A 27,249-nucleotide genomic window follows, 5' to 3' on the forward strand; every position below is an offset into this window, starting at 1 on the left:
ACCAGTTTTAGGACCATTAATATCTGGGTGCTGTATAAATGAAGCCACTAAGGTGATAAACACTCGATCTGTGTGGTTTTTAAGGGAGAAGAAGACACGCACAGTTGGATAAGTTCTTTATCTACAGATTTTAAGGAGGAAAAAAAAGCATTCAAACACTTGGTGCACATCTCTGACCCCACCCCTGCCCCCAAATTACAAAAGTCCAGAATAGAGAACCCAAATTTTAAGTTAAACATCCACTACCCTTTAACTATATTGTAAATAATTTACAGATGCTTGTACCACCAGGAAGAAAAACATACAAAACGGGTATTAACACCAGTACATAAAACGCCGCCCAAGCTTATCCTGGGTGTGATCCAAACAGGCCTGCTAGAAACCCGGGTGATGCACGATTAAAAACGTTTGTCCCGGTAGGATCGTTTCCAGGCTGTCCAGTCTGCTCCAGCTGCAGGGACGGGGAGGGGGGTCCACAGCGTCCATCTCCCAGTGTTAGGCCCCTGCTGGACCTAGACTGGTTAGCGATCTAACCCCCCCGGCTGAGTCTCCTGTCTCACCCCTCCTTTTAAGACCATTCAGTTTGTAATCCAGACATTTAAAAAAAAAAAAAAAAAAAAATTCAAACTTTTGCAGTGTATTAAATAAGAGGGCTGCCCAGTCGACCGTGTCCATGGTTGATGGTTCAAGTCCATATTGCCGTAATAGTTACAGGTACTCGAACTCCAGTGCTTGGTGTAGTGCCAGCAGGTCAGAGTGACTGGATATCCTCCAGAAGGGCATGTTGTGCTGCGGAGTGGACACAAGCGTCAGTGAAAGCAGACGGTGGCCGCTGCATACCGCCACCTACAGGCATGCAAATGACACTACAGCAATATTTATGGCACCGCAAACGAAACCCATGCAGCTCTACTCTGGCTTACAGGAGGAGTTTGGCATTTTGGGAGGTGTATCACTGCCTCTGCACTGAGTGTTGAGTAAAAGTACGCCATGCTTTCAAATGTTGCTTAAAACATTTAATTAAATGAGATTAAATTCCTGTTCCGATGTTCAACGGCATGTTTCATCTGGCTGCTTCAGCTTTGGATGCAGAAATTCTACTTTCACCCCACAGCAAGAATGTGATTACACATATATCCCATAATGCCAGAGTGTTCCTTTTACAATCCCAGCACCCAGCATGAAGAATAAAACCCAGCACCACAGAAGAAGAATGGGTTTTATATTAACAAAAGCAAACATTTCAGTTGCACCGCTGTCACTGGTTTGGTGCTTAAACGGCATCAATTGTAGCTTTTCACTCTCAGCACAAGAAAACAAAGCAACAGAAAAACAACCAACACAAAACCCTCTATGACAGCACAGAAAAGGAGGCTCGGTCCAATCAGAGCTGGCAGGGTCATGATGGAGGGCACGGGTCCATTACCTTTTTGGCTGCCTGCTCCTCTTCCACACCATCCCCAACTACAACATATACTACTTTCCTGCCAAACCTTTGCATAATGCGCTCAAAGCAACTCTCTTTTCCTGCAAAAACACAAATAAACAAGGGGAGGAAGGAGGGTCACATGGTCAGAGGGGTCAGAGTTCAGGAGCCGTATGTTTACCTGGCTGGCTGCATGCTCTTCATCCTTCCCATCGCCAATCACAACATATGTAATGTTAGTGCCAAAACGGGAGACTATACGCTCAAAACAGCTCTCTTTGCCTGGAGACAAACAGACGGGCTTTCACAGGATTCATTTAGATGCAAGTGAGGCACAAAGAGCGACTGACCTGTGTGTGTGCGCACGCGTGTGTGTGTGTGCATGATGAATGAAGGGGAGAGGATGTACAAAATACTCGCATATTAATCCTTTTTTAATGTGTCCAAAAGAAGAGTTTCTTTTTGTTTTCCTCGCTGGTGTCAGATCAAAATAGCCTCCAAATACTCACTTTCACAAGATGCTTTGATTCTTTTTAACTCGATGACTTAAGAATTTACAAAAAATAAACATCTTTCACTGTTCTTTTACCTTTAATTTGGATTTAGGTTGTAATTCTGACAGTAGCTGTGACCTCGGGGGTTAAAGGTCGCTGTAAAAACAGCCTAGTTTTGTTACGGCACAGCACAGAGCTTCAACATCTGGATCAGTTTTCTTGTTGGACAGCTGCCTCTCAGTTCATGATGACGATAAACACGGACACCTGAACTTAAACAGATTCTAATTTATTGCAGACATGCTTACGGCTCTTTTTTATTTTTTTTTGGTTGATCTTTGATGGAGCCATTTTCTCTCAGCTGCAGGTGAGTGTTTGTGTTGCAGCTCCAGATGCTACAACGCTCAGTCCAGCAGCTGCAATCAATCAGGCTCACTCAGAGGAAGATTGGGGGTCAAGATGCTAAGCTAATTTGACTCACAGCTTTTCTCCCAGCTCCAAAAGTCATCATCCAAAGTTGCTGGATGTATTTATGACCTCAAAGATTAATTATGTAGAGAAAAAAACAACAAAAAGACTGTAGATACGTCAGAAAAATGAGAATTGTGGGAACATTTACTAGTCCGGACAGCTGTGACATGGCCAATCTTTACACATCGAAACATTCTAGAGAGTCTGTTTATTGTCCCGCATGCAGCCAAACCGGGTTTACTGAATAAAATCACCTGATGAGTGTTTTCAATTACAACTGGCTGAATAAACTCTGCAATAACAGGAACAGAAACAATATCAGCCGCGGGGCTAACAAGTGATGGATGTCTATTCGAACTGTTCCCACACTGTTAGGATACAAACAAAATAAAGGTTCTATAAAGGTTAAGCACATTAAAAAGATACTATTAATTCTGTTAGAGGCTAAAAATTAGCAATCAAGTGATCATTTACCATGAATAACACTGTCTTTGGAGGAATGTGTGCGTCTTACCTATCTTTGTTGCGCTGTAAATGTTCTCAATAGGGAAAACAGCTCCCAGACTATACAGGAGGACCTTTGCCAGTGCCGGTATGAGCTGGGTGGTGGTCACCAGCACATTTACACAGTTACTCCTGTGGGATGCAGACAGACATCAGATGTGTCAGGAGGGTGCACGGCAGGCACCACCAGCGATACGGAGCGTAAATACACCATAGAGGGGCACCTGGAACTGATGATGGACAGGGACTTGAGCGCGTGTGTGAGCCAGGAGTCGGTCAGAGCCTCCACCTCCGCTCTGAGCTGCAGCCAGGCGTCTCTCTTAGCCGGGCCCAGCAGACCTGAAGATGGATCTGAGTCTGAATGTGTTCTCATTTCACAATCGGATGCACACAAAAGCGTCCACTCCCTGCACGTCTTCACATTCCTGTCAGGCTGGCTTACCCCCCACATTGTTTTTGTACGTGGTATACAATTCTTTGACTCGTCGGTAGCGGAAGGCCAGTTTCCTCATCCAGTCAACCCCGCCGCGGACACCCGTAGCCAGGCACAGGTTGGCGCTGGTTGCAGCTGCATGGAAGCCATCAGTTGCAAAACTGTAAGTACTGTCGATAATAATGATATGTTTTATTTGAAAAATCTGCTCTGTTGGAACAAAAACGATCAAAGAATTATGGGTGTTACTTGAATACATTAAACGCTCACCTTAAGTCTTGGCCATTGTCATCAGATGAGACATCATCAATATGTACCTGATCACACTCCTGGAATCACACAGATAAAATAAAAAGAAAACAATGCAACGTGTAAACTTTAAATAAGTTACTGTTATTCATGATTATAACACAATGAAGTAGAAAAAAAGGGCAACCAGACAAACGCTGGCTGATGACACATTGGGGAGGTGTTAAAAATCAATCAAATGCTCTTACGTGGTGTGTCATACCGCCTTTGACCATCAGGGGGCAGTAAGCGCGTTTAGGATAAAAGCCGTGTGTGTGTGTGTGTGTGTGTGTGTGTGTGTGTGTGTGTGTGTGTGTGTGTGTGTGTGTGTGTGTGTGTGTCTCACCTCCAGATCATTAAAGAATAAATGTGAGTCTGCCAAGTTAAAAATCATCTCCTCCATCCTCAGACCCAGTGTAACTGCCAGTGGAGGGTCCTAATTCAAGAGAAAGAGCACATCATCATCATCATCATCATCATCATCATCAACAGAACATCACCTTTGAGACTAATTATTTCCCAGTATAAACTGCACTTCCTTCAGTGTGGAAAAACAAAATCTTCCCTCTATTTCTCCTCCCAAAATTCACACCCTCCGCCCCCACCCAGTTGTAAATGTGGTATGCCCCGCTCATCATCACAGCAGTTGCTGACAGACAGGTTGCACTTGCTCTGTCCCATCAACATTCTTCATTCTCGTGTGTGTGTGTGTGTGTGTGTGAGTGTGTGTGAGTGTGTGTAATGCCAAGGCTCAGCTGCAAAAACCATCATCAGTGATAGGTCAGTACGGGATGACAACCTGCCACGCGATTCGCTGACACCGTCAGACGACCAGAATAGAAGGAAACTAACGGGGAGGATGGTGAAAGTGAGTGAACGCAGCACAAAGACAGAGAGCGAGAGGGAGAGAGACTGATTGATGACACTCCTGAATGGGGGCAGTGGGAAGGGCAGGGGGGGGGGGGGCATCAAGAGCAACACTCTCCAAAAACACATCTGCTAATAAATGCATTTTCCTGCTGCCGTGTCAGTCACAGTGTGATGCATTTGTCAGCGCCAGAAGGGACATTTTTCCAGTGTTTTTAAATAATCCCATTAATCACCGACCTGCGATAGCATTACTGGATTACCTAAAACAATCCCACTCTCCGCCTCTGTTGTTATTACTGCTACGCTGAAAAGTCCCTAATTATCCCTAATTAACTCCCGTGCTGATAAATGAGGAGCAGCAAAAATATCCTCGGAGTCTGAGCGAGAACTTATGGTTCCCATGTCGACCGTGTAAACACGACTTTGGCCGGGTGGCGAACACACACAGCTGCTGCTTTATTTCTTGAGGGCAGCGGCAGCAAATGAGGTGAAAAAACATTCCCATCTTCTTTCAGTAGAGAGGAAAAGTACGACTTTGTCCTCACGTGCCAGGACTTCATTTGTGATAATATCCTTCGGTATTCCGAGTTCCTCTACTGTAAATAAACGGAGCTGGATTAACCACAGGGGCTCATGAGTCCTCCACAGAGACACACACTCCTGCACACACACATACAGTTTACAGCACACCAGAGCCTTTTCTTAAACCCCTTAAATACCACTTGCTGAACATTAAATTCTATGGCTGCAGGCAAATCGGAAGAACATCAGTGCCCACAAAAGGCATCTGTAAAAAGGCCGAGGCTACCGGGTCTGGGTCCAAACTCTGTGAGTGTGTGTGTGTTTGATGACAGTTTGGTCGAGAGGGGAGCTGTAACCTGTACGAGTCAGACGCCTACACAGGAAATGACATCACCACATAACAATGTGCAGCCTTTGGACACGCGATGAGGTCATCAGAGCTGGAGGTTCTTAAAATCAGAGGGAACATAAACAGAGTTGCTGTTATATGAGGAGGTGAGACCACCAAATGAGCTCATAATGAAGCCTGAAAGGAAGGCAAAAGTAAATAGGAAAATAAAAACACTAAACTGCCATCGGGATTTTAATTTGAAGGGTCATTAGGTGCTCGATCAGGTTCTAAGGGTTTGCTGGAGTAGGGGAACTTTTCAGATTACCCAGAATTCTGATGGCTCATATCAGGTAATCTCATAATTGCACATTAGCAACAATTTTTTATGCCAAAATCCATAATCACAGCAGGGGAAAATCCTTTTAATCAGCGTTTGATTTTGGCTCCAGCTCTCTGAACTGTTTCAGCAACACGTGACCCTGAGGAACGCCGTCCTGAGGAAACGTCATGGTCTTGGTTGCTTTCGAAGTTGCGAAAAGACAATTTCTTCTAACCTTAACCATCGTTTTTCTAACCATAACCCAGAGTTTTAGTTTTGCAAATGTAATTAAGTAGTTGTGGTAACTAATCCCATTCAGGCTCAGTATTGCCTAAACATAACCGTGTAATTTCAGTTGTCAACCGTGATGGAGAATTTGTGCTGTGTAAACACACCCACGAATCTCTGTTGCCTAAACTCAACCAACAGCTTTGTTTTTGCTCAAACTTCACCAAATTTCAGCCCAAAGAATGCACCTAAACCTTGGGAAGGCGAGGTGTCCTTATATAGTTAACGCCATAATGCTGCCCAAGTCAGAGCCTGACAGAAAATAATCCCCACATGTGGAATGTTCATCAGGCTTATGCGGAGTTTGACGATCCGGTCATAAATCGCCATCTGTGGTGATTTCGGTGTCTCGTTTCATCGCCTCTCGCTCAAACAAAATCAGGCCTGTTTTGTCCCAGACGTAATCCGGGATACCCGACAGTCATCCTGCGGCACGGCTGTGGGAACTGGTGATGATTTTACCTTTCCGTACTTCTGCGCGTAGGAGCCTGTGAGCAGAGAGTGAAAGACGATGATGGTCTCATCCAGATCCCACACGAAGACCCTCTGGAGAGAAAAGGAGGAAAAGGTCCAGCTCTTTTAGCACGGATACTTCAGCAGACTTCATTGATGCCTGGGAATGCTGCATTTCCGACAGATTGTTGGGTCGGAGCTGCAGGTTCTCACCTCCAGGTCGCTGTCTGGAGGAGGGGAGGGGTTGTTCTTGCGGGACCTGCCTCGGGATTTAGATCCCCCGCTCCGGCACGCCCGCTCATCCAGCTCTTTGATAGGCGTGGACGGACTCTGAACTGTGTCAAAGTCCCCTGAAAGACAGAACAAACGTCATCATTTAACGTCCTAAAGAGCAAAACAAACAAAAGTCAGCGAACGTGAGATAATCCCAGAGGATTGTTGGGATTGTGTCCGGGATTAAAGAGCACCCTAATGCTAATAAAAGCTAAAGGTGACAGGAGAGATGCATCACTTCTTACAAAGATAACACAGCCCTGCAGAAGTGTGCACGAGCGTGCACGCGCACACCCTCCTGATGCCATGTGTACCCGCTGCAGTGTGCTAACTAGAAGCAGACTTAGCTTTAGCTCCCATATTGTTATGTCTCCATCAGAGAGGGAGAAGGCAGCCAGAGAATGGACAAAACACACACACACACACACACACACACACACACAATAGCGAGAAACAGAGAGGGAGAGTGTTGATGACAGGGGAATGATAAGGTCCTTTCATCGGACTCTGAGTTATGGCCAAAATAATCTGAGGAAAAACCATTTCTTTGGACATTTTGCTGCTTTCTCTCCTCCACTTTCTTCATCTTAACATTCAGGCGACTTTCCAGTTCCGGGCGAACGTAAACGCCACCACTCCAAAGACGTTTTCCCACCTGGGTGAAGCTCGGCAGCCTGACCCGTCATGGCGGCGGCAGCGGCGGGATCCTGGAGCTGGTAGGCCGCCGTTGAACCTGTGCCATCAATGCTGTTGGAGGTCATGTAAGTCCCATAAGTGGAGGCAGAATAATACTGGGCATACTGGTTTTGGCCAAATGTTGTATAGGAGGGATAATCCTGCAGAGACAAACAGTGGAAAATTTCATTTTTTGTATATTTTATGCTGAATTTTGCATCAGAGTTTTCTGCTTTTTGTGGTCTGGTCTGAGCGACAGATCTGCAGCTCTAATGTTGTGTACACTAACCACTCTGTGACCATTTCCCTCTAATCTCCACGCAGCAGGACAAAAGAGCCGCAGAAAACAGGAAATTAGCAACGTTGGGCTCAAAGAGTTTGAAAGTGGCCGTCGGAGGGTTTTTACGTGCTCCCACTCTTTCTTTTCTTCTTCCACGATTCTACGTTTTATATCTCCAGGACAATCAAAACCTCCTGCCGCGGCTTTTAGTCGAGATGGAAGTTTTTATGAGTCAGCTCTTAAAAACTGTCACCGCGTCGTCGATCTCTGCAAAGTGCAGCACCAGTGCGCGAGAGCTAGCGTCCGTGCGCGGTCCTACGCGCACAGATACTGTATTTCCCTTTAATTTCAGCCACATTAAGCGCGGTTTCTCCCCGTAAAGCCACATCCATCATGGGGGAACATTAAAATAAAAAGTATTCCGCCACCGCAGCACGATTCATCATATGGATATATTTAGAACAAAGCCATTGTTCCGTGTTTAAGTCATGAGGCAGCGGCAATGAGAAAAACTGTGGCAGTTACCTGCTGCGCGGTGGTGTAGTTGGCAGGGTTGGACACCGAGTTGTTGGTGGCATACAGGCCCGAGGAGGGATTGAAGCTGGAACCTTTGGACCCAAGAAAAACAAGTTCTTTAATGCTTTCGAACCCAACTGTCACCAGTTGGGGCTGAAAGTCTGTCCCCAGCTGACCTGGCATCTGATAGGGCGAGTATGCCGTCTGGCCAGGCTGAGGCGCGCTGAAGCTGGGGCTGTAGCTGAGCCCCGTCTGCAGGGGGGACTGACTCTGGGACAGACCGCCCTCTGTCTTAATGCCTGGCAGCATCACGCCGAGGTCTGGAATGAAAAGAACAGCCTATCTTTGCAACACTCATCCAAACTGTTGAATATTTTCACAATGTTTTCTCTAAACTTGATGCTGTCATTCTGGCTCCGCTCAGACAGCTAATGGTTGGACTGGGAGGGGGATTATAGCAACAACCGATGGGTGGATTTCCATGAAACACAGTGGGAGGACGTGGAAGAGGTCAAAGAAATATCACAGATAACTTTGGTGGGGACCTGAAGAATTTTGGCTCAACTATTGGGCCTGAGGGTAGGGGCAGGGACCTTTTGCACTGGAAAAAGTTGCTAAACCATAGAAGAAGAAGTGTTCCAATTGTGCAGAAACATGGCATTTAACCCCGGGATCATTTCTCCGTTTTAATGCCGAAGGAGGAGGTCGGGGTGTGCGTACCATAGGTAGACAAGCCGTATGGCTGTCCTGTCTGGGAGTAGGCGGTGTAGACGGACGACTGCTGCATGCTGCTGAACTGGGGCTGGCCAGCGTACGTCGGCATGGGAGGGGCTGCCGGCGTGGACAGAATATGGGGGTAGGGCCTGGAGGAGGGGAGGAAACAGCAGGTGAAGTAGCAGCATTTACCATTTTAACCACATATGCGCGTGCACGGGACAGACGTACTTGGAGGGGTAGAGGGGAGGAGAGTACTGGTGGGCCGAACGGGGGCTGTATCCGCTGCTGGTGATCACTGAACAAAAACAACAATCTTTAGCAACTTCAACAACGACAATTCCATTTTTCTGTTTTCCGTGCACGTCCAAGGCCTCCAGGTCGGCTGCAGCGGTACAGCCAACCTCATCTGAACCAGTTTGAGCCGCAGACGGAACCAAAAGCCTCCGCATCTGTGTAACGTGTGTGAAAAGGTGCCCAAAAACACTCTCTCCCTCGTCCTCACACACCTGTGCCAGGCTCTGATGATGACAACCGATGCATCATCAGATTAAAGCTCTCAGCAGACCCGCCACTGCTGAGCTGAGAGGGACGCTGTCGTGTGTTGCTGAAAACCGTGCATTTGTGCGGACCGCCGTGTGTTACCTGATCCCGCGTAGGTGTCCAGGACTGCGTCCCCTGTCGTGGTGGCCGTGTCGCTGTTGTTCAAAGGCTCTGTTTTTACTAAAGGACGGCAGAAAGAGCAGTGCATCAGGTGACTGGCTGCCATCACAAACACACACACCTGCGTGCCCGCGCGCGCGCACACACACACACACACACACACACACGAGAGAGAACAGCAACAGGAGCAGCAGAGTCCCTCTAGTTTGTGTCTGCAGGCCCCTTTCACCTTAAATCCATTTTTTCCCTTTATCCATGCATTAGAAGAATGAACTAAACTATTTATGGACCTATCAATGATGAAGTTTTAATTAGAAACACATAATTAGAAAAGCCTCTGTATGCTAAAAAGGTGTCCTAGTGAAAAAGTGAGTTTCTTTACAGCTTAATATACAGGCTTTTCCTCTCAAACCTTTATTAAAGGTTTATTTTTCTGTGACATCATTCTTCAAACCATGCAACAGCTTCATATCACAGCACTGCAAGTCAAACAGAAAACCCACTCTTGCAAAACCAAAACATCAGATTGCAGAGAACAGCAAACTTCTCGTGCAACTATGAATCGTACGCGTGCGCCTCTGTACCATAGTCTTTGGAGGCCGATGCGGGGGAGGGGCTGCTGCAGCCCAACAACCAATCAGCCGTGTTTAGGACTGTCATGCTCTCACCTAAAAGGGTGCAAGGTTGGAACGTGGTAATAATGAAACACCCTGAGTAATTATCATCATTTAAAAAACAAACAAGTATAATTTTACTATCAGTGATATTTTTATTTCACATCTGACACAATCATTAGTCACACTGCTAAATGCTAATGAGCCTGGTTGCTAACAGACGTGAAACAGATTGGCTTCTCCACTTTAACACATTCATTCTGAAGCCTGTGCTTTATAAAAGGAGAAGCTCTGTGCTGCCAAGTGGAACTTAATCCACTGGAAATGCAGCGTGATGATGTATCGATCCGGCTCCTCGCACGGGATAAAAAAGCACGTCGCTAACGAGGGGAGCACCTGCTAACGTTAAAACACTGTCCATCCGATTTTCTCTCAACATGAGTAGAATCCATCATCAGCGGTGCTCTGCCGCCATGATTTCATCCGGGACAACTGCATCTATCCTCCCGGGGGTCGTTAGGACCCACCGGACGAGCCCTAATGGAGACAAATGAGTTGCCATTGAGATGGCCCCTGGGCCCGAGCTCCAGCTGATGTCAGGTGGGGAGAATGCTGGGTATGTAGTCTGTTTTGGCTGTGAGCGTGTTGTCCTGGCACGGTCTGCTCAAACCATTAGCCGCAAGCTCATCAAAAATGATTTAATGTGCTCTAATATGGCCCGTTAGGTCCTCTCTGAACGAAACTATTTCTGTGACTAGGGTGTCAGCTGACACGCGAGTTGACCGAAATGGCATGTTTTCCATTACAATGCGATTCAAAGCTCTTTTTTTTCCATTTCTGGTTAAATCAGCCGGGGATCAAACTAAGGCCCTCCGACCAGCGATGTTACATCAGATCAAAACTGAGTGCGGGCGAGAACAAACAGTCAGCTGGAACCAGAACAGCGGGTGAAAAGCGAAGGAGAAAGGGATGAAAGGGAGGCTGGTGTTGACAGTGAAGAGAGCGGTGGCGCTTTCATTCTCCGTTGGAGGACATAGTTTCCAGTGGGACGTCGGCCTCGTATTTACTCATATACACACAATGTTTGCCAAGAGCTTAGCTGGGGAGAGCAGAAGTGTTTCACCGCATGTTTATGTGTGTTCTCCAGAGGTTTACCCGCGTCCTCCTGCCAGCATCTGGGGTGTGTTTCCACGTCTCCTTCCATTTCTCCAAAATGCTCCAGAAAAAAAAAAACCCTTGTCTATGCTTGATGACTGACAGCATTGGGTTTACGTTTCAGCATCAGCTGCTTTTCAGGGAAATGAAAATGTGTGTGTGTGTGTGTGTGTGTGTGCTGGAGCCAATTGTGATAAATAACTGAGCAGATCTTTCCCACATTAATCGGCAGGAGCAGCAGAGGTGCTCAGAGCTGATCTATCTCCTGCGTTACTTCAGCGAATGAGACGTCGGTAAGTGCTAGCGCAACATGTGGAGGTGCGGTCTAAAAGTGCTTGATGCTAGACAGCAATAACTGAGGGAATTTTACTCATTTAATGCAGTGATTGATACTTTAATATCTGTACAAACAACATTGACCTCCAGGAAACCAGCAGAATTTCAAAGATTTTAAGGAGCCGAGGGTTCAAAATGGAAATATAGATGAGAATTGGGCCAATAAGTTGACATTTTAAGGTGTAGACGCAGCCAAACTAGCCACAACGCGTGACGAGACGTGTTGGGCGCTTTAATGCTGCTGGCTTCATTGAAGTGTTTGGGTCTTTGGTCATGCTTTTCCGTCTCACCTCCTAATCCATTGGAGGTGATGGAAGGGCTGCCGAGGTTGCTCTTGTCCAGCTTGGAGCCTGTGGAATCTGCGCCTCCCACTCGGTTATGAGGACTAGCTAGGTCCTGCATGTCCATAGACCTGCAGGAGGAGAGATGAAACAACAACTGCGATTTCTGACCGGAGAGCAGCTCTGCGGCTGTACGCTCCCACAGCTGGGAATCTGCAGCCCATATATTATGTCAAGACTTCCCGCCGGAGTGAGAGGCGGCGCGTTCGCACACAAATACTGTGCGTGCACAAGTGAAAATGTAATGGGCGTCGGTTAGCATACGTGAGCATGTGTTCTCGGGCATTAGACATTGTCCGCGGGCCTGTCGGCTCTTTCACGGAGAACCTGAATGTGTGAGTAATTCCGGGCTCTGGTGCAAACCCCCATCGTGCCAGCACGCTTCGGTTCCACAGGATGTTCCGCATGTGTGAGCGCGACACAAGGAGAAGTTGATCTGCGTGCGCTTGTGGACGGAAATATATATTCAGCGTCGGCGCTCGCGTTGGCCTTAAATATTGATATCAGTGTTTATTGTATTTCTGGAGATGGTGTCGCCACGGCAACTGATACTGTAGACAGACGCCATAGCCCGTCAAGTGAGGTGTGAAGTGTCTTTAACCATTTTTCCCAAATGCATGAAACCAGAGAGTGTGTATGCGTGTGTGTGTGTGTGTATGTGTGTGTGTGTGTGTGTGTGTGTGTGCCCACAGGCCGGTCACACTTGTGCTTTTGTGTGACACATCAAAGCAAGAATTGACAGAGATGGACGGAGCATTAAAAAAATGCGGGCTGCTGCTCTGTGTGTGTGTGTGTGTGTGTGTGTGTGTGTGTGTTGCGGTCTGGAGGGAGGCCATCTGAATGCTATGGGCAGATAGCATCGTTGCGCATGACTGCGGCCCACAGTGGGCCTGACAGGTATAAACATATAACTTTCAGCAGATGTCAAAGACTTAGAGGTGCAAACCAACAGAAGATAAACAGACTAAATCAACTCACGTCTCTCAATTCTTCTGTTTTTATTTATAGCTAAACATTAATTCTGCTCCCAGGGACATTTTGAAGGACAACAACTAGCGCTGTTTTAATGTCAACAGCACGTAATGGTAGAGGACTTCACTCAAAGTCTCAAAAATCTCAAAGAAAAACTTGCAAAAACAGATTATTTTCTTCTCTTCTCTCTCTCCGTCCATACTTCTCTTTTGTCTCGCCACAGCAGGAAATAATCGCCCCCCCCCCCCTTGCTTTCCTCTTTATTTCAGCAGTCTCGGGAGGCGATGGCAGCAGTTGGTGTTTCATAAACGCTCCTCTGCTTTTCACATTACGCCTGATCTCCGACGGAGTTTGCAAAAATCGACAGAGTATTAAAGAAAATAAAGCCGCCGCTGAGGATTATTGTTTTATCAGCTGTTATTTTTGCGAAACACATCTGATTGTCTGAAACGTCAAAACACCGAGGAAGCAGACAACAGCCGCCACAGCGCCCACGGCGGCCTCTTAAAATGTCTTTTTGCGCCCCTTCTGCTAAAAAAGGGTCGAATCGTATCATTTTCAAAGCTGGAGCCTCAGAATTTCTGGCACATTTCCATTATTTAAATTCTGACTGGAAAGATTAATTGCTTGCAGTTTTTGCCCTAAATAAACGGATTGATCAGAAGTACTGATAGTTCCTGAACTGGAGTTCCATGCTGACAAGTATTTCTCCCCCGCTAATGTGCACCAGTCATTTGATTTAAAATGTAGCTTTTTGCTTTAAATAAAATTAAAAATATTACGATTGTTTTTAGATCGCACATGATGAAATAAATAATTAATAACTTTAAAATGTGTGTTGTTATTAACTTGAGTGACGGATGAACATTTACGTGTATTCAAATAGTTTTAAAAATGCATGAGAAATGTACAAGAAAGAAACACACACACACACACACACACAACGCGCACACACACTACCTGGCGTCTGAAGGGTCTGGAACATGAGACTCACTGTGTGATTTCTTCACCTGCAGAGACACCAGAGCAGAGGAAATGTTAACTAAACACACATTTACATTCCTCAAACTTTCAACAGCGCGCACAGCAATCCTATGTTCAGTATTGATATTTCCGATCTTCTAAATGGCACTTAAACGCAGCACTGGTGCGCAAAAACGTAGACGCGGCTGTGCCAGAAGCGCTAACGAGCATTTAAGTGACAGATATTAACTTTCGCTTGTCCCCCCACCGAGCCTCTGCACCCTTGAAGTGTTAAAGGGTCATGGCTGGGCCATGTTAGGTCACAAGGCGCCAGTCTTCGCCCTTTAACGAGTCACTGTGAGCCCCGACTGTAAGCTGCATTTGTTGTCATGCTCTCCGTTTGATTTAAGGAGTAAAAATGAATGATTCAAATTAACACTGCAGCCTCAAGGGAGACTCCCTCACAGGTTGGTTTTATGTGTGTGAGGGTCTGTGGAGCAAGACGACGGCAGGCCAGAGGTTCTCTATTAAAATTCCTGCCGCTTATTTGGGAAAGGAACTAATTACAACAGTAAATGCAGGGCGGAGCTCACGCCAATATGTACCAGCTGCCCGGTAATCACTGTGTCAACACGCACCGCTGAGGTGCAGGGCACGCGCGAGGTGCCAAACACACACACTCATGGTCAGCACATTTTCTCTATCGCAGGTAAATACACAACACACTGGTCCAGATACTGCTATTTTGTGTGTGTGTGTGTGTGTGTGTGTGTGTGTGTGTGTGTTGTTATGGTTTTGGTTAGAGGAACCGATAGAGAGGAACCCATAGAGAGGGAATAAGAATAGCACTTAGCTGTTTAAGACAGGGGTCAAAGGTCAGGAGGTGCTCACATCTCACACACACACACACACGCACACACAGGCTGCTTTCATGTTGCATTTCATGCTTAACTGAAATTTAACAAGGCTGTCGCTCGCCGACATGAACGGCACGGCCGTGAGAAACTGGAGTCCACTCATACATCACACACACACACGAACACACACACACACACACACACACACACACACACACACACACACACAAACCTGGCTGTCTCTGTCTCAACACTATTGGTGGAAGCACAGCTTTGATCCTTTTACCAGCGGGGCTCCTTTGCTGTGTCACAGTAACATCGACAAGTAAAAAATGTCCCCACACTTATAGAATTTTAACAGCACACAAAACCTAAGTGCTTTTCGGTGGCCGTGAGGGCTGAAGGACCCATTTGTGTCATCTGAGCCACTTATATAGGTGACCTGTGACCCGGTTGGCTGGGTGACCGACCAAGAACACAACCTGCCCAGGCCGGGGATTCCCTGAGGCATAAATACAGGTACCCCAGCTAATTAGCACAGATAACAATGCTTTATTTAAGAGGAACACACACTGTGTTTGTTTCCACCTATTATTACTCATCAACAGATACGTTTGACCAATTCAGCAGCCAGAAACAGGACACAGGAGACAGACACGCCGAAATTGAGTCATGTAGCTCATAAAGATTCAAACGAGTGACAAAAGATTGATGAAAGTGGTGCAGAGGAAGAGAAATTGAAAGAGAAGAGCAGCAGCATGTTTCTGCTAATAACCCAGCCCATCGGCAACAGGACATCCGACACCAGGTTAGAACCGTGCAAGCCGACACAGACGAAAATGTAAATGGGACAAAAAAGCCGTTCAACATTATGAGTTGGTCTTTTTATATTCTTAAAGCGGAACCATAAAGTATTTACAGATCAGCAAAGACACTAAAATACCATCAAATTGAATATGGATTATTACGTATAAAGGACATCTTTAAAGCCTTCAGCCACATCTCAGAATATTTCTGTCCACTTAGCAGTTAAACAAAGTTATAATAAATCCAGGAAACATCTTTGTTGCATTTACTGCAGCTTTGGTCTGCATACGAAGCTCCGTCGGGTTCGCCGGGTTAAAGATGCGGTCCTACCTCAGAGTGTCATCAGGTTAGTTAGTCCACTTCTGTCTCCACACGCTTCAGACCTGCACCATCTGCTGTCCTCCGTCTGGCCCCCGAACGCTCCTCCTCAGCTCGTCTCTTATCTACCTGCGAACCTCTGCGCTCTCCAGATCATCTCCTGAACGCGTCCTTCCTTCTCCCCTTCTGTTCACTTTTGCTCCTGCGGGGGGAGTGAGGCGGGGGGGAGTGAGGCCGGAGGAGTGAGGCGAGCTGTGGGACACTCTGCTGTCTTTATCTGTGCGCCGCTGAGGTGAATCCAGGCGCAGCTCCTGCCTGCCTCTGCTCTGGTTATGGGGGACGTTTCGCTGCTGTCCTGCCTCCCTCCTCCTCTGCCTCCTCCCCCTCTTTTTCTCTTCTCCTTGTCCCCCTCCTGCCTCTCTTGCCCAACACTCACACTAAGTCAGCCGTTTTTACCTTAAAACTTCTGAAGCCAAAAATGACTCCACAAATGCTTCATATTTGACTCTAGGCTGACGTAACCACGGTAACATCATTACTTTCACAGCAGTAAGTGGAGAAGTGGATGTAACACCAACTGCTCACTTTACAGTGAGGCAGAGGGGCCAGATCATAAACTTCACACCATGTGGATGGGACATCGGACCCCCCCACTCCACCTGGGCGTGCGCATGCACACACACACATTGGTCTGGTTCTGTTAATTGGAACCACATCGGCTGAACGTGTGACCCGTTCAGAGGCATCGACTCTATGGAGCGGAGGAGCAGCTGCCCCTGTCTGACAACAGCACTCTTTCACTGCGGTCGCCATGGCGGCGGCGGAGGAGTCAAACCAGCATCGCAAAGGTTACAGAAAAACCTCATAATCTATTATTTTTAAGAGACGCTAGCCAAGCACACATGCATTTCAGGCAATCCCTCAAAGGGGTATTTCAAGGGCCTTTGTTATTTAAGAAACATGTCAGACCAGAGGGAACCTGGATTAGGAGCCTTTCTGAGGACAACTTTTCCCCGTATGTCATATTTTAATCATTAATACAGGCAGTTTTACACACATCACTCTTAAAGAGGGGTTCAAATCACAAAATTCCGTTCTAGTTCCTTCCCTTATCCACAAACTCTGAGTCTTCAAAATGTTTTTAAAATGGCGAATGTCGGTCTTTTCTGATGACGTATGTCCCGTGATAGGCTATTTTACTGAAAAACTCCAAGGTGTGAGCACGTCTATTCAATCAATTTGGACAAACCCCGGAATTTGACATCTACGAGGGAAAAGAAAACAGCTGAGGGGGAACACAAGCCTGGAGAGCGATTTGGAACGTGGCCACTGTCTCCAACTGTGCACCATCCACCTTTAGCTCAGCCACCATGATCCCCCCCACTCTAATAAACACCCTGATTGATAGACTGTCAGTGGCCACGTACGTCCACATCATCACACACGTCCATTGAAAGTGTTGTACGTGCACGGCGTTACGATCGCACGCAGGACGTCTGAAAGCGTGCACGCAGGACTGCCTGTCAGAACAGATTAGGGTGTTGCCGAAGCGCTTGACAACTCAAGCACTTTATTATTAGCCAGGCAGGACCCCATCAGGAGGGGGCCGTCCAAAAACATCCCCGATGAAATATTTTCACAGCAAGTGGAGAAGGGAGCCGGGGAGGTGTCCCAAAACACACACACAAAAAAGAGAGGGGACGAAGAAAAACAAACCAACGGGATGGCAAGGGCATAACAGAGCGGCGAGCCGGGCGGAGGAAGTGGGCCGCGAATTAGTGCGGCTAAATCACAGGAGTCGCCTTCGCTTTTTGTTGACTTTAGGAGTGTTTTAAAGTGTCTGCTGAAGGTGTCTCGCACCCCTTTAAGAGGCCCTGGAGAGTAACTTTGCTCTTCCAGTGGAACCACAGTTCATCTCCCGCTCAGCAGACGGTGAGACAGGCAGAGACAGACCCTTCTCTTCTTCATCACGCTTGTCATGGTGGCCAGCAGAGGTCGAAGCCCCGAAACACTGAGCAACACATCCGTCACCCGTTCAACCCCTGAGGAGGAGATGAACTCAACAGATTCCATTTTAGCTGGGGTCCCGAGACCACCGGTTCAGCCCCACTATTGGTCTGTAGGGCAACGGGCCATTTAAGTGTTGAGTTTCTATTTTTATGAACCGTGTCACCGAGCAATGTAGCTGCTGAGGAACACACTTTCCCCCGTATGACGCATTTACCAGCGACACTCAGCTGTGATGTCATGCCAGTTGGGTCAGGCAGCCGATGCAGCTATGCCTAAAGCTACCAGTAGAGGGTGACTGAGATGCTTCGGCCTCAGCTTTACAGAGGTTTGGTGACCTTACGAGTCTGTGAGGAGATCTGGTTTGGAGATTCTTACCCTTCTGGTGCAGATTATGGACATTTTCTATGGATGGATGGATGGATGGATGGATGGATGGATGGATGGATGGATGGATGGATGGATGGATGATGGATGGATGGATGGATGGATGGATGGATGGATGGATGGATGGATGGATGGATATAAAATGATAAACAAACATACACATGTCGTGCGGTCACGGGCCGGTGTGTGTTGATCACATAACACACTCAGGATGCTACCACACAACCCCCCCCACCCACACACACACACACACACACACACAGACACACACACGGTCCCATGCTCAAAGCGCTCTGCTCCCTCCATTTGTATGAGTGGTTATCGCTGTGGTAACTCTATCCTCTTCCTTTCATGTAAAATACATTGTGCTGAGCCTCCTCCCTGCCTCCCTCCCTTCCTCCACCCTCCTCTCCTCCTACAACCCCCCCCTAGTTCCCCAGCCTGGGGAGGTGTAAAACTATCCTTCCCTTTATACCTCCAAAAATGCCCCTTTTTCAGGTGTGGTAGGAAGCTGGAGGGGGAAAAAGTGAGGGAGTGAAAGGGAAGAATAAGGTGAGTCTGTCAGGCAGGGAGGAGGAGGGTTTGGGTTTTTTCTGGGGGGGGGGGGGGGGGGGGGGGGGACTCTCCAGCTCCGTTCTCTCTTGTTTTACCTACACTCTTACAAACATGAATTTGCCCTGAGCTAGCACCAGAAATAGAAGTATATTCACACATGACCTCCGCAGCTCACATGTCGAAATCTTTATATTCAAATCACCCAAAGGCGAAAACAAAATGTCCCATGTCAACAACATTTCTGTGATCAATTAAATTAACTTTATTAATTAATTTGCACGCGTGTGTTCCTATATGTGGCGCGAAGGAGGACAGCCTGTACTTCAGAGGCTACATTGCTGATGACATCATTCATAAAAATAGAAACGTGACGCCATTTAAAATGTGCCAGGACAAGAAAATCCCGAACGTTGTTTCATTTAAAGACCCTTTTATTTAGAACAGTTGTTTTGGGGAGGAGAAGCAGTGGAGGAGAACAGAGCCGGCGGTCTGTCCTCTCCCACCTGGTGGTCTCATATCTGCCCTTTAAATTGGCTCCAAATTGTCTCACAGAGTGAGAGGATCACAGGCATGATTTAATGCAGCTTTGCTCAATGAGAAGTCACTGATGGACGTGTCTGCGTGCGCACGCACGTGTGTGTGCGTGTGTGTGTCTGTGTGTGTTCAGCCACACACTGGTTTAGGTTTCTTCCAGTTGTTTTTTTAATCGCTCTCATCAGATTAGTTGAGCAGGGGCAGTTGAGGCCAAGTGCTTCACACACACACACACACACGCACACACACACACACACACACACACACACACAAACACACACACACGTCACTGATAAAGTGATTAATCAATTAATTGCTTAGCTGAACTAAATAATTGATCCCAGTGTCTGAATGTGTGAGTGACCCAAAGCTTTATATGGACGCACACAGATATCATGTGACTTTTGACCTTTTTGACCTTCCTGTCTGGAGTTCCTATAGTTGGATTAGTGGGTTCGGGTCAGTTTAATTTGCAAATGAGAGTCAGAGACATCAGTTTTACCTTCCTGATGCAAATTCAACAGCTTTTGCTCTTTATGGAGGTCACAAAGTGAAATCCAAATGAACAAAAGTTTAAAATTTTGATGGATCCTGACCGGGACTGTGCACATCACACACCTCCAATGAGAAGAATGTGTGTTACTGGAAAACCAGTTCCAGTGTCTCACTGGAAAAATGTGTTTAGATGGACTAGAGAGCAGACTGACTCGTGCGTGTGTGCGTGAGCGTGAGGCGACGGTCGCGGCATCAATAATTCAAGCTAATCTCATTAGCCCTCAGATCCCTTTCAGACGCTTTTGATTAAATGATGAATGGCCTCCCAGCTGCCTGTTAAATAATGCTGCTCAGTGACATCACACCGCGTGCACGTGGCAGGTAGAGCATAAGGTAGGTGTCTTGAAGAAGACACATGCAGAGGGCGTGCACGCTTGTGCTGGTGGCTGCCATATGCTCTTGGACACTGAGCGTCACCACCGCCTGACACTCCAACGAGACTGTTCCATCCGACCAGACAGGAAACAGTTCATGCCATCCTGCTAATAACATCATCAACACGGGGGGGGGGGGACTCACACACGGGGGGGACGGGGGGGCGTCGATGGGCCTATGTCATAGAGCTGAGGGTGTGGGAAAGAAGAGGACCGTGTAATGTGGAGGACAGGTATGAGAGCCAATGTGCCCTGGGCTGGAGAGAGCAGCGAGCATGACTACACCCATGGAGCACCTACCGCCGCCCCCGACGCCACCGGCAGCAGTGGCTCTGTATCGGATTGCCAACTTCACAATAGGCCCTAAATCATCACTCTGGATGGAGAGACACACGGAGAGACAGACACATAGACTAAACAGAACTCAGAAAGCACGTCGCATGAGGAGTTAATATGTTCGAAATCCCGCGGCGCTGCTGATAAGAGGGGCCCCCGTGGCCCCCTCTGCTCGCCACAGAGGTGAAGAATGGGAGTAACACAATCTCCCACTGGAGCCGCAGAGGAAGCTGTCGCGGCAGGCAGGTTCCTCCATAACCAAAAGCACAATTGTTGCTCTTTCATTTCCTTTGGTGCAAAATGGGGAAACGTGCGCCGTGTTTGGTAACCAATGACAGATGAGCATTCGGGAGGAGAAACGGTTCGCTGTTCTAGCTGCACGGCGGTTACCAGGAACTTCTTGATTTGTGATCAATTTCCGTAATAACCCTCACATGTAAAATGCAAGAGCGTGACCGTCTTGCTCCCCCCCTTCCACTTAGATGATCTCAGCTATACTTGCACAGCAGAAAAACTCCTCCGTGCACGTCCACGCAGTCTCTCGGCACGCACAGCGTGTGGTTTCCTGTCTGGTGCGTTCCTGCAGCAAACCCACGCTGGTCGCTCGGGGTGTCTAAATGGATCCTGCAGTCTGTTTTGAGGGGGGCGTTTCTATCGGACCATCCTGGCTTGTGGGCCGTCTATGACCCCCTCACCTCGCGCCTAGCTAGCTTCCCCCGACTTTCGCCTTTTGAGCTATGAGTTAACCCCACAAACAGATGAACAGATGATGTTTTAGGCCTGTTTAGGGTTTTTTTTTCCATCACCCAACTTTTTTAAAACACGAACGACAGTCAGCTACCAACGACACATAAATCTCCCAAGAATCATGCCACTCAAAGCTGAAACTGAGCTGGCGTCCTCGGAGGTGCCACGAGGATGCCAGCCCGCCACAGAGATGCCAGGGGGGGGAGCTGTTACGCCCCGTAGCTACCGCCATCGCTTCTTGTCACCGGGCAGATTTCGGAGCTGTCAGACTGTCTGTGACGCCAGTGCGATCTTGGCAATCAGGGCTGGGCTGTGCTCGTATTTAGCTGCTGCTGCTGCTGCTTCTGCTGCTGCTGCTGCGTGTAAGTTTGTGTGAATGTATCTGTATGGGGTTGTAGGGGTGAAAGAGGGGTGCAATCTGACCCCTTTCCTCCTCCAAGTTGGGCTTTCTGTCTCTCTCACACACAGACTGGGACAGCTGCCATACCCAGGGCCTCTCCCAGTGCTCCAGAGGAAGAGACCACAGCTAAAAGAACCTCTTTTTCCTCCTTTTCTCTTATTTTTTCCCCCTTTTCCCCCTCACCTAGTTTTTTCTTGAGGCGGTCTCTGATGAGATGGGTCCATGTGCTTGTTTTTATGATCAAGCTGATTTCTTAATCCTAATGAAACTCCATACGGTCGACCTTTTAATACTTAAAAATATCACTACTGACTTTTGTGAACATTTCTCAATTCAAAAAAAAAGAAAAACACTTAACTCTCTTTTCTCAAAAGCTGTACAAGTATGTGACAACAGGTGGATTGAGACACTTAAACAGGCTAAAAGTAGCATTAGCACGCTAAACACTTGTTGGCCCTGCCTCGGGCTCCATCGAGGACTCCAGACGGCAGGCTGATCTCCAGCAGGCAGAGGGCCCAAGAGAGACTGACCATCACCCAGATGACGCACCGTGGATGCGGTGGGTAAAAAGAGGGGGGGTTTAAAGGGTAGATGGGAGCGGTGGAAGGATCAGGTGTCGGCAGACGACTCCCCGAAACATCCTGTATGAGGTTAGCCCGCGACACGCCCATTTCAATAAAGTGTTGCGGGGAAAGACGTAGACACTTTCAGTTTCTGAATTTAATGATGAGAAGGAAAATAGCTCATTAATGTTTGTTATGCTAATGCTGTAGATGTCATTAATATGTATGCTTTTAAATTCATGTTAATCTGGAAAATAATTGTCCAAACACACGGTAAACAAATAGAAATTGGTATTTATTTGCCCCCACTGACATGAATTAGTCAGTTTAAATATATTTGGTAATGAATATTAAAAGAAAGAACATTCCATTCTGATGATCTGACTATATTATGATTAAAATCTCTGTCTTTGCTCTGAGGTCTTGTTTTCACCCAACAATTAATCAATGCCTTGAAGCTGCAGCTCACATTCCCTTTATGAATGATATCACTGCCCTATTTAAAGCAGGCGAAGTAATTGTGTGATATCAATATTTGATATTTGGACGGCAGCGAGCCGAGCTGCTCCCGTCATCTTCCCCTGCATCTGCCCCCCCCTTCCTGTTGTTATTGTTGTTGTTGTTGTTTGTGTGACATTACCACGGGTCAGTCCGTAACCTGACCTCAGGGCGAGTCTGATGGAGCGACACAAAAAGTTGGAGAAAAACAACATAGTTCATGAGCTCTGTCCCACTTTGTGCTATTATTACTGTGGAGCCTCAGAGGGAGAGAGACAGAGACAGAGAGAGAGAGAGAGAGAGAGAAAAGCAAGCCTGATGAAGGAGGAGGAGGAGAAGATGAAATTACACCTGTTCTGGTGGCTGACTAACGACTTTGAAATGCGAGCGGACCTCTGCTCGCCGCCAAAATCATTTTCCCAACAATACAGGCTGATCTTTAAACAAGCAGAACTGGGACGCTGCGCCGAGGACCCGCCGTGCCGAAGCTCTGACCAACCCTCGGGAACCGCACCCACGTGTGTGTGCGTGCGTGTGTGTGTGTGTACAGGACTTACATCTGCAAAAAAGACCTTATAGATTAAAAGAAACCTCTGGAATACACACACACACACACACACACACACACACGCTCCATCCTCGTTCGCTCCGGCTGCTGCCATATGGTTAATGTGCGCTCGCTGAACAACATCTGCTGTGCGTTACCACACACACGTTAGCCAGGCATACGTGCCGCGTCTGTGTGGCCATTCAGAGGAGCACTCTCACACACTCGCCGGCATACAGTAGCGTTTAACTCACCATCTGCTCGCTGAGGTCCTGTGAGGCCTCCATGGTTCCTCGACTGGTTGATCTGCTGCACATCAGAACAGAAGAGGAAAGCATGGGTCAGTGGTGCCAGTGTGAACTGCTGCCAACCTCACGTGCATTATTGTCCTCACACGTCCTCCTGGGGGTCTGCCTGACCCCCCACCCTCACCCATTAACCTGCGTTTTCTGCCCGTGACACCGTCGCCTCCGGTGTGTTTATGTGTGAGCAACGGGAGAGGAAGGGGAAACGGTAGTGCTAACTTTGGCGTGTCGCGCTCAGGCGCGGGCGAAGCGGGGAGATAATTAGAGAAGTAAATATCAACAATGAAAACGGAGACATGTAAACGATACAGCCGCCTGGCTGCATCTGGACTACAGACACGGCGTTGAGCTGGAAGACAGCAAATGCTGCAGGAGACGGGTCACATCAGGAGCCCGGAGGGACGGGGAGGCTGAGGAGGCGGGACTGAAGAGGGCACAGGGCCCTGCAGAGAGAGGCACAAAATGGCCCCACACTGCGCAGATGTCACACACACACACACACACACACACACACACACACACACACACACACACACACACACATACGAGAACCATAAAAATGTTTTGCTCTAATTCTCAGTAATAAGTAAGGTTAACTAATAATTAAGGTTTTCCTTTATCGACTTCTCTTTTCATTTAATTTTTTCATTGAGGGAATCTTCGATTGGCATTTAACGATTTGACAAATTCCAGCAGTTTGTTGAGTGTGTGTGTGTGTGTGTGTGTGTGTGTGTGTGTGTGTGTGTGTGTGCAGTTGTCTAGCTTGAACCTTTAAACTAACTGGCATCCTTTTAATTTTTCATAGCGCTCTGCTCCTCCTCGCCTGAAACCCAAGACAATAATGCGTCTCTCAGGTGAATTGATTTGTGCCAGAGCCTCTCCCTCCCCCTTTTCCCTCCCTCCCCCTTTTCCCTCCCTCCCCCTTTTCCCTCCCTCCCTCTTTTCACCCTCTTCTGTTTTTTTTTGTTAGTTTCTCCCCTCACCTTTAAAGGATGGAATCTGCCCTCTATCACGTTTTGACCTGCCAAGCCAACCTGAAATCGTCTCAGAAGGTGAGGAAACGGCAGAACGGCGATGCGTTCAAAGACCCTCCGGCTGTATTAATTACAGATGAACCGGTCTCCTCACCTCTCCACATATACAACCGCCCCGCACAGCCCCGACTGACCCAGAAGTTACATGACACTGACTTGGGGAATCAATATTGCCTGCCATTTCCTTGAGCCTCCCAGAAGAGAGAATTATGTTTCTCCCGATGGACATCGAAAGCAGCACGAGAAACATACTGTGCGGAGGATCAGAGCCGGACTGCACAGCCGCGCTGCGGTAATTTCACACTGTTGGAGAAGAGTTTAGGAGGACGTCGGACAAACCGCAGGCTGCTGTGGTGAAAAGTAGTTAGCACTGTTACTTCTTTACGTACATACACACATACATACATACATACATACATACATACATACATACATACATACATACACACACACACACACACACACACATCTGTATATGTACTACACACATATATCTGTATATGTGTGTGCACAAAAGAAACAAATTTGGTTTGATTATTGAATCATGAAACTCATTAAACTTGATTTTAGAAATATCCTGCTCCAGTTTTAACTTCTTTTTAAGTAATAAGGTTTCTTTAAAAAAAAAAAGTAGACTGAAATTATAATAAAAAATTAAACAAAATAAAACAGACGACGTAAGGAAATACTTCATGGGCCGATAAAGCTTCTTCAAAATAAAACACACGGGCTGGAATTATTGAAATGCAAAAGAGGTGCCATTATTTTAATTTATACCTAAAAACATTTACCTTCAGCTCACGTTAATGAGCAAGAAGTCCTAAACTGCATAGGCCGCTTTAAGAAAATCCAGATGTAAAATCTAATGTGTGGATCACGGCGGGGTTGACCCTATCAGATGGTGGAGCCGTCACCTAACCTGTCATGCTGTCACGGCGGGCCAATAGCCAGGGGCCGCTCAAGCCCCCGCAGCCTGGACGCGGTATACGATTCCCATTTCCTACATATCAAATATAAACACAAACTCCACGTGGGTCAAGAGGGGAGAAAAATCTTACACACACGCACGCGCACACATATACATCCCTCACACACACGCACGCAGGAGATGCTGACACAGACGCACCGGCGGCTTGACGGTGCACCTGAGAATTTACGCAACACTGGAATTATTTGTGAAAGGTCTCATGGATCATTGTAATCCCGTAAAAAAATAATACGTTTCAATTAAGTGTTCAATCAAATTCAAAATGTTTTAATCTATTTTAGGACGAAACTAGATTTGTAAAGAAAAAACAATAATCAGACGCGTAAAACATCCATAGAGCGCTCATTCTGCTTGAAGTTGTTTTACCAATTATAGATGAATAGGACGATCATTCTTGACTTATTCTTGATTTATATCAACACAGTTGGCCCATAGAAATACTCGTATCCTGGGTTAAAAGTTAAATGAAGCGGACCCACCTGTGTCGGACTAATTTTCTGTCCAGTTTAAAGAGGAGCTCCCGGTCTCGCTTCACTTCTCACACACGCTCATAATCAAATGCAGAGAGGCGGCCGCAGCTCTCCCTGCTGTCTGCAGGCTGTCACTGTCTGGATCAGAGCGCTCCAGCCACCGCTGACCATTACCGACGCTCCGCCAAAACGCGCCAGCTACGATCCCCGGACGTCCTCACGGCGCTTCACCGACTCAAACCCGATCCCCGACTCTCACCTTCTCTGCCCGCAGCGCTCATTTCTGCCGAAAACTCTTTTATTTTTAGCCCGCCTCAAACTTTGTGCGCCGAGGAGTTTGCGCTCAACTTCTTACCGCCGAGAGCTGCGGTGCGCATGCGCGGTGCTGCCATGCGGACACTGGCGGGCAAGGGTCCAAAGGGTTAATGGGGTTCAAAGGGGTGCGGGAGGGGGATTCGGGGGGAGATACCAAAGTGACATTCTTATTAATAGTTTGGACCAAATGACAAGTTCACTGATTTATTCATCCCACCGAGAAGAACACAACATGTTCAGACCTCGCAGCTCCAGGTTTCTGAATAACAATCCCCATTTCATAAAAAGTAAGGTAATAAAAGGCCTCAAAAATAGCAAAACACATCACATATGAAGTCAGGACAAGAGTCTTAGGAATACTGTTGTTTTTAACAAATTATCCACAACTGTAACTGATTATAGTGGAAAAGTCGCTAATATTTGTGACGGGCAAGATACTTATGCTAGAAATGTAGGAGAAAATATGGAATTAAAAACATCATGACAGAAATATTAAAGTAAAATGTAAAATATAACAATAGAAAATAAATAAATGAAGCATAATATGTTATTTGAGGGTGCAAAATTCTGCTTTATACATTTGTCAATTAAGAAGAAAAAGCAATCTTAACCATCAGCAAAGTCCAAGTTATTGAAAGAGCGGAGCGCGCGCAGCCGTCGGCTCCCCTCGGACGGCCGATCGCTCAGTCGACACAGCGGAAAATAGGAAACGACAAAGACAAACGGGCAGTGGGAAAACACAGCGCTGGCT

The 27,249-nt window shown here is 47.1% G+C and overlaps 1 protein-coding gene across 8 annotated transcripts; it reads right to left on the reverse strand.

Annotated features, from left to right (window-relative positions):
• Positions 1-103: 103 nt before the first annotated feature.
• Positions 104-26,552, reverse strand: eya4 (EYA transcriptional coactivator and phosphatase 4). Of its 8 annotated transcripts, XR_008947238.1 has the most exons (21): positions 26,193-26,552; positions 23,641-23,695; positions 13,899-13,948; positions 11,916-12,037; positions 10,105-10,188; positions 9,503-9,580; positions 9,089-9,155; positions 8,864-9,006; positions 8,320-8,463; positions 8,153-8,235; positions 7,328-7,508; positions 6,613-6,749; positions 6,409-6,492; positions 3,963-4,052; positions 3,599-3,657; positions 3,338-3,498; positions 3,120-3,234; positions 2,906-3,027; positions 1,608-1,708; positions 1,427-1,527; positions 633-789 (listed from the first exon to the last, which is right to left on the reverse strand). XR_008947238.1 is itself a non-coding variant. In XM_057016032.1 (20 exons), the coding sequence occupies exons 2-20, from the start codon at positions 23,671-23,673 to the stop codon at positions 709-711; spliced, it is 1,935 nt and encodes a 644-aa protein (XP_056872012.1). In that variant the 5' UTR covers positions 23,674-23,692; positions 26,193-26,552; the 3' UTR covers positions 104-708. The 8 variants fall into 8 exon arrangements, 7 of the variants coding, with proteins under 7 accessions (XP_056872012.1, XP_056872011.1, XP_056872010.1 ...); XM_057016032.1 differs by lacking the exon at positions 1,427-1,527 and having other exon boundaries at positions 104-789; positions 23,641-23,692; XM_057016031.1 differs by lacking the exon at positions 1,608-1,708 and having other exon boundaries at positions 104-789.
• Positions 26,553-27,249: the final 697 nt, after the last annotated feature.

This window comes from Takifugu flavidus, chromosome 19, assembly GCF_003711565.1.
Source record: "Takifugu flavidus isolate HTHZ2018 chromosome 19, ASM371156v2, whole genome shotgun sequence".
NCBI lineage: Eukaryota > Metazoa > Chordata > Actinopteri > Tetraodontiformes > Tetraodontidae > Takifugu > Takifugu flavidus.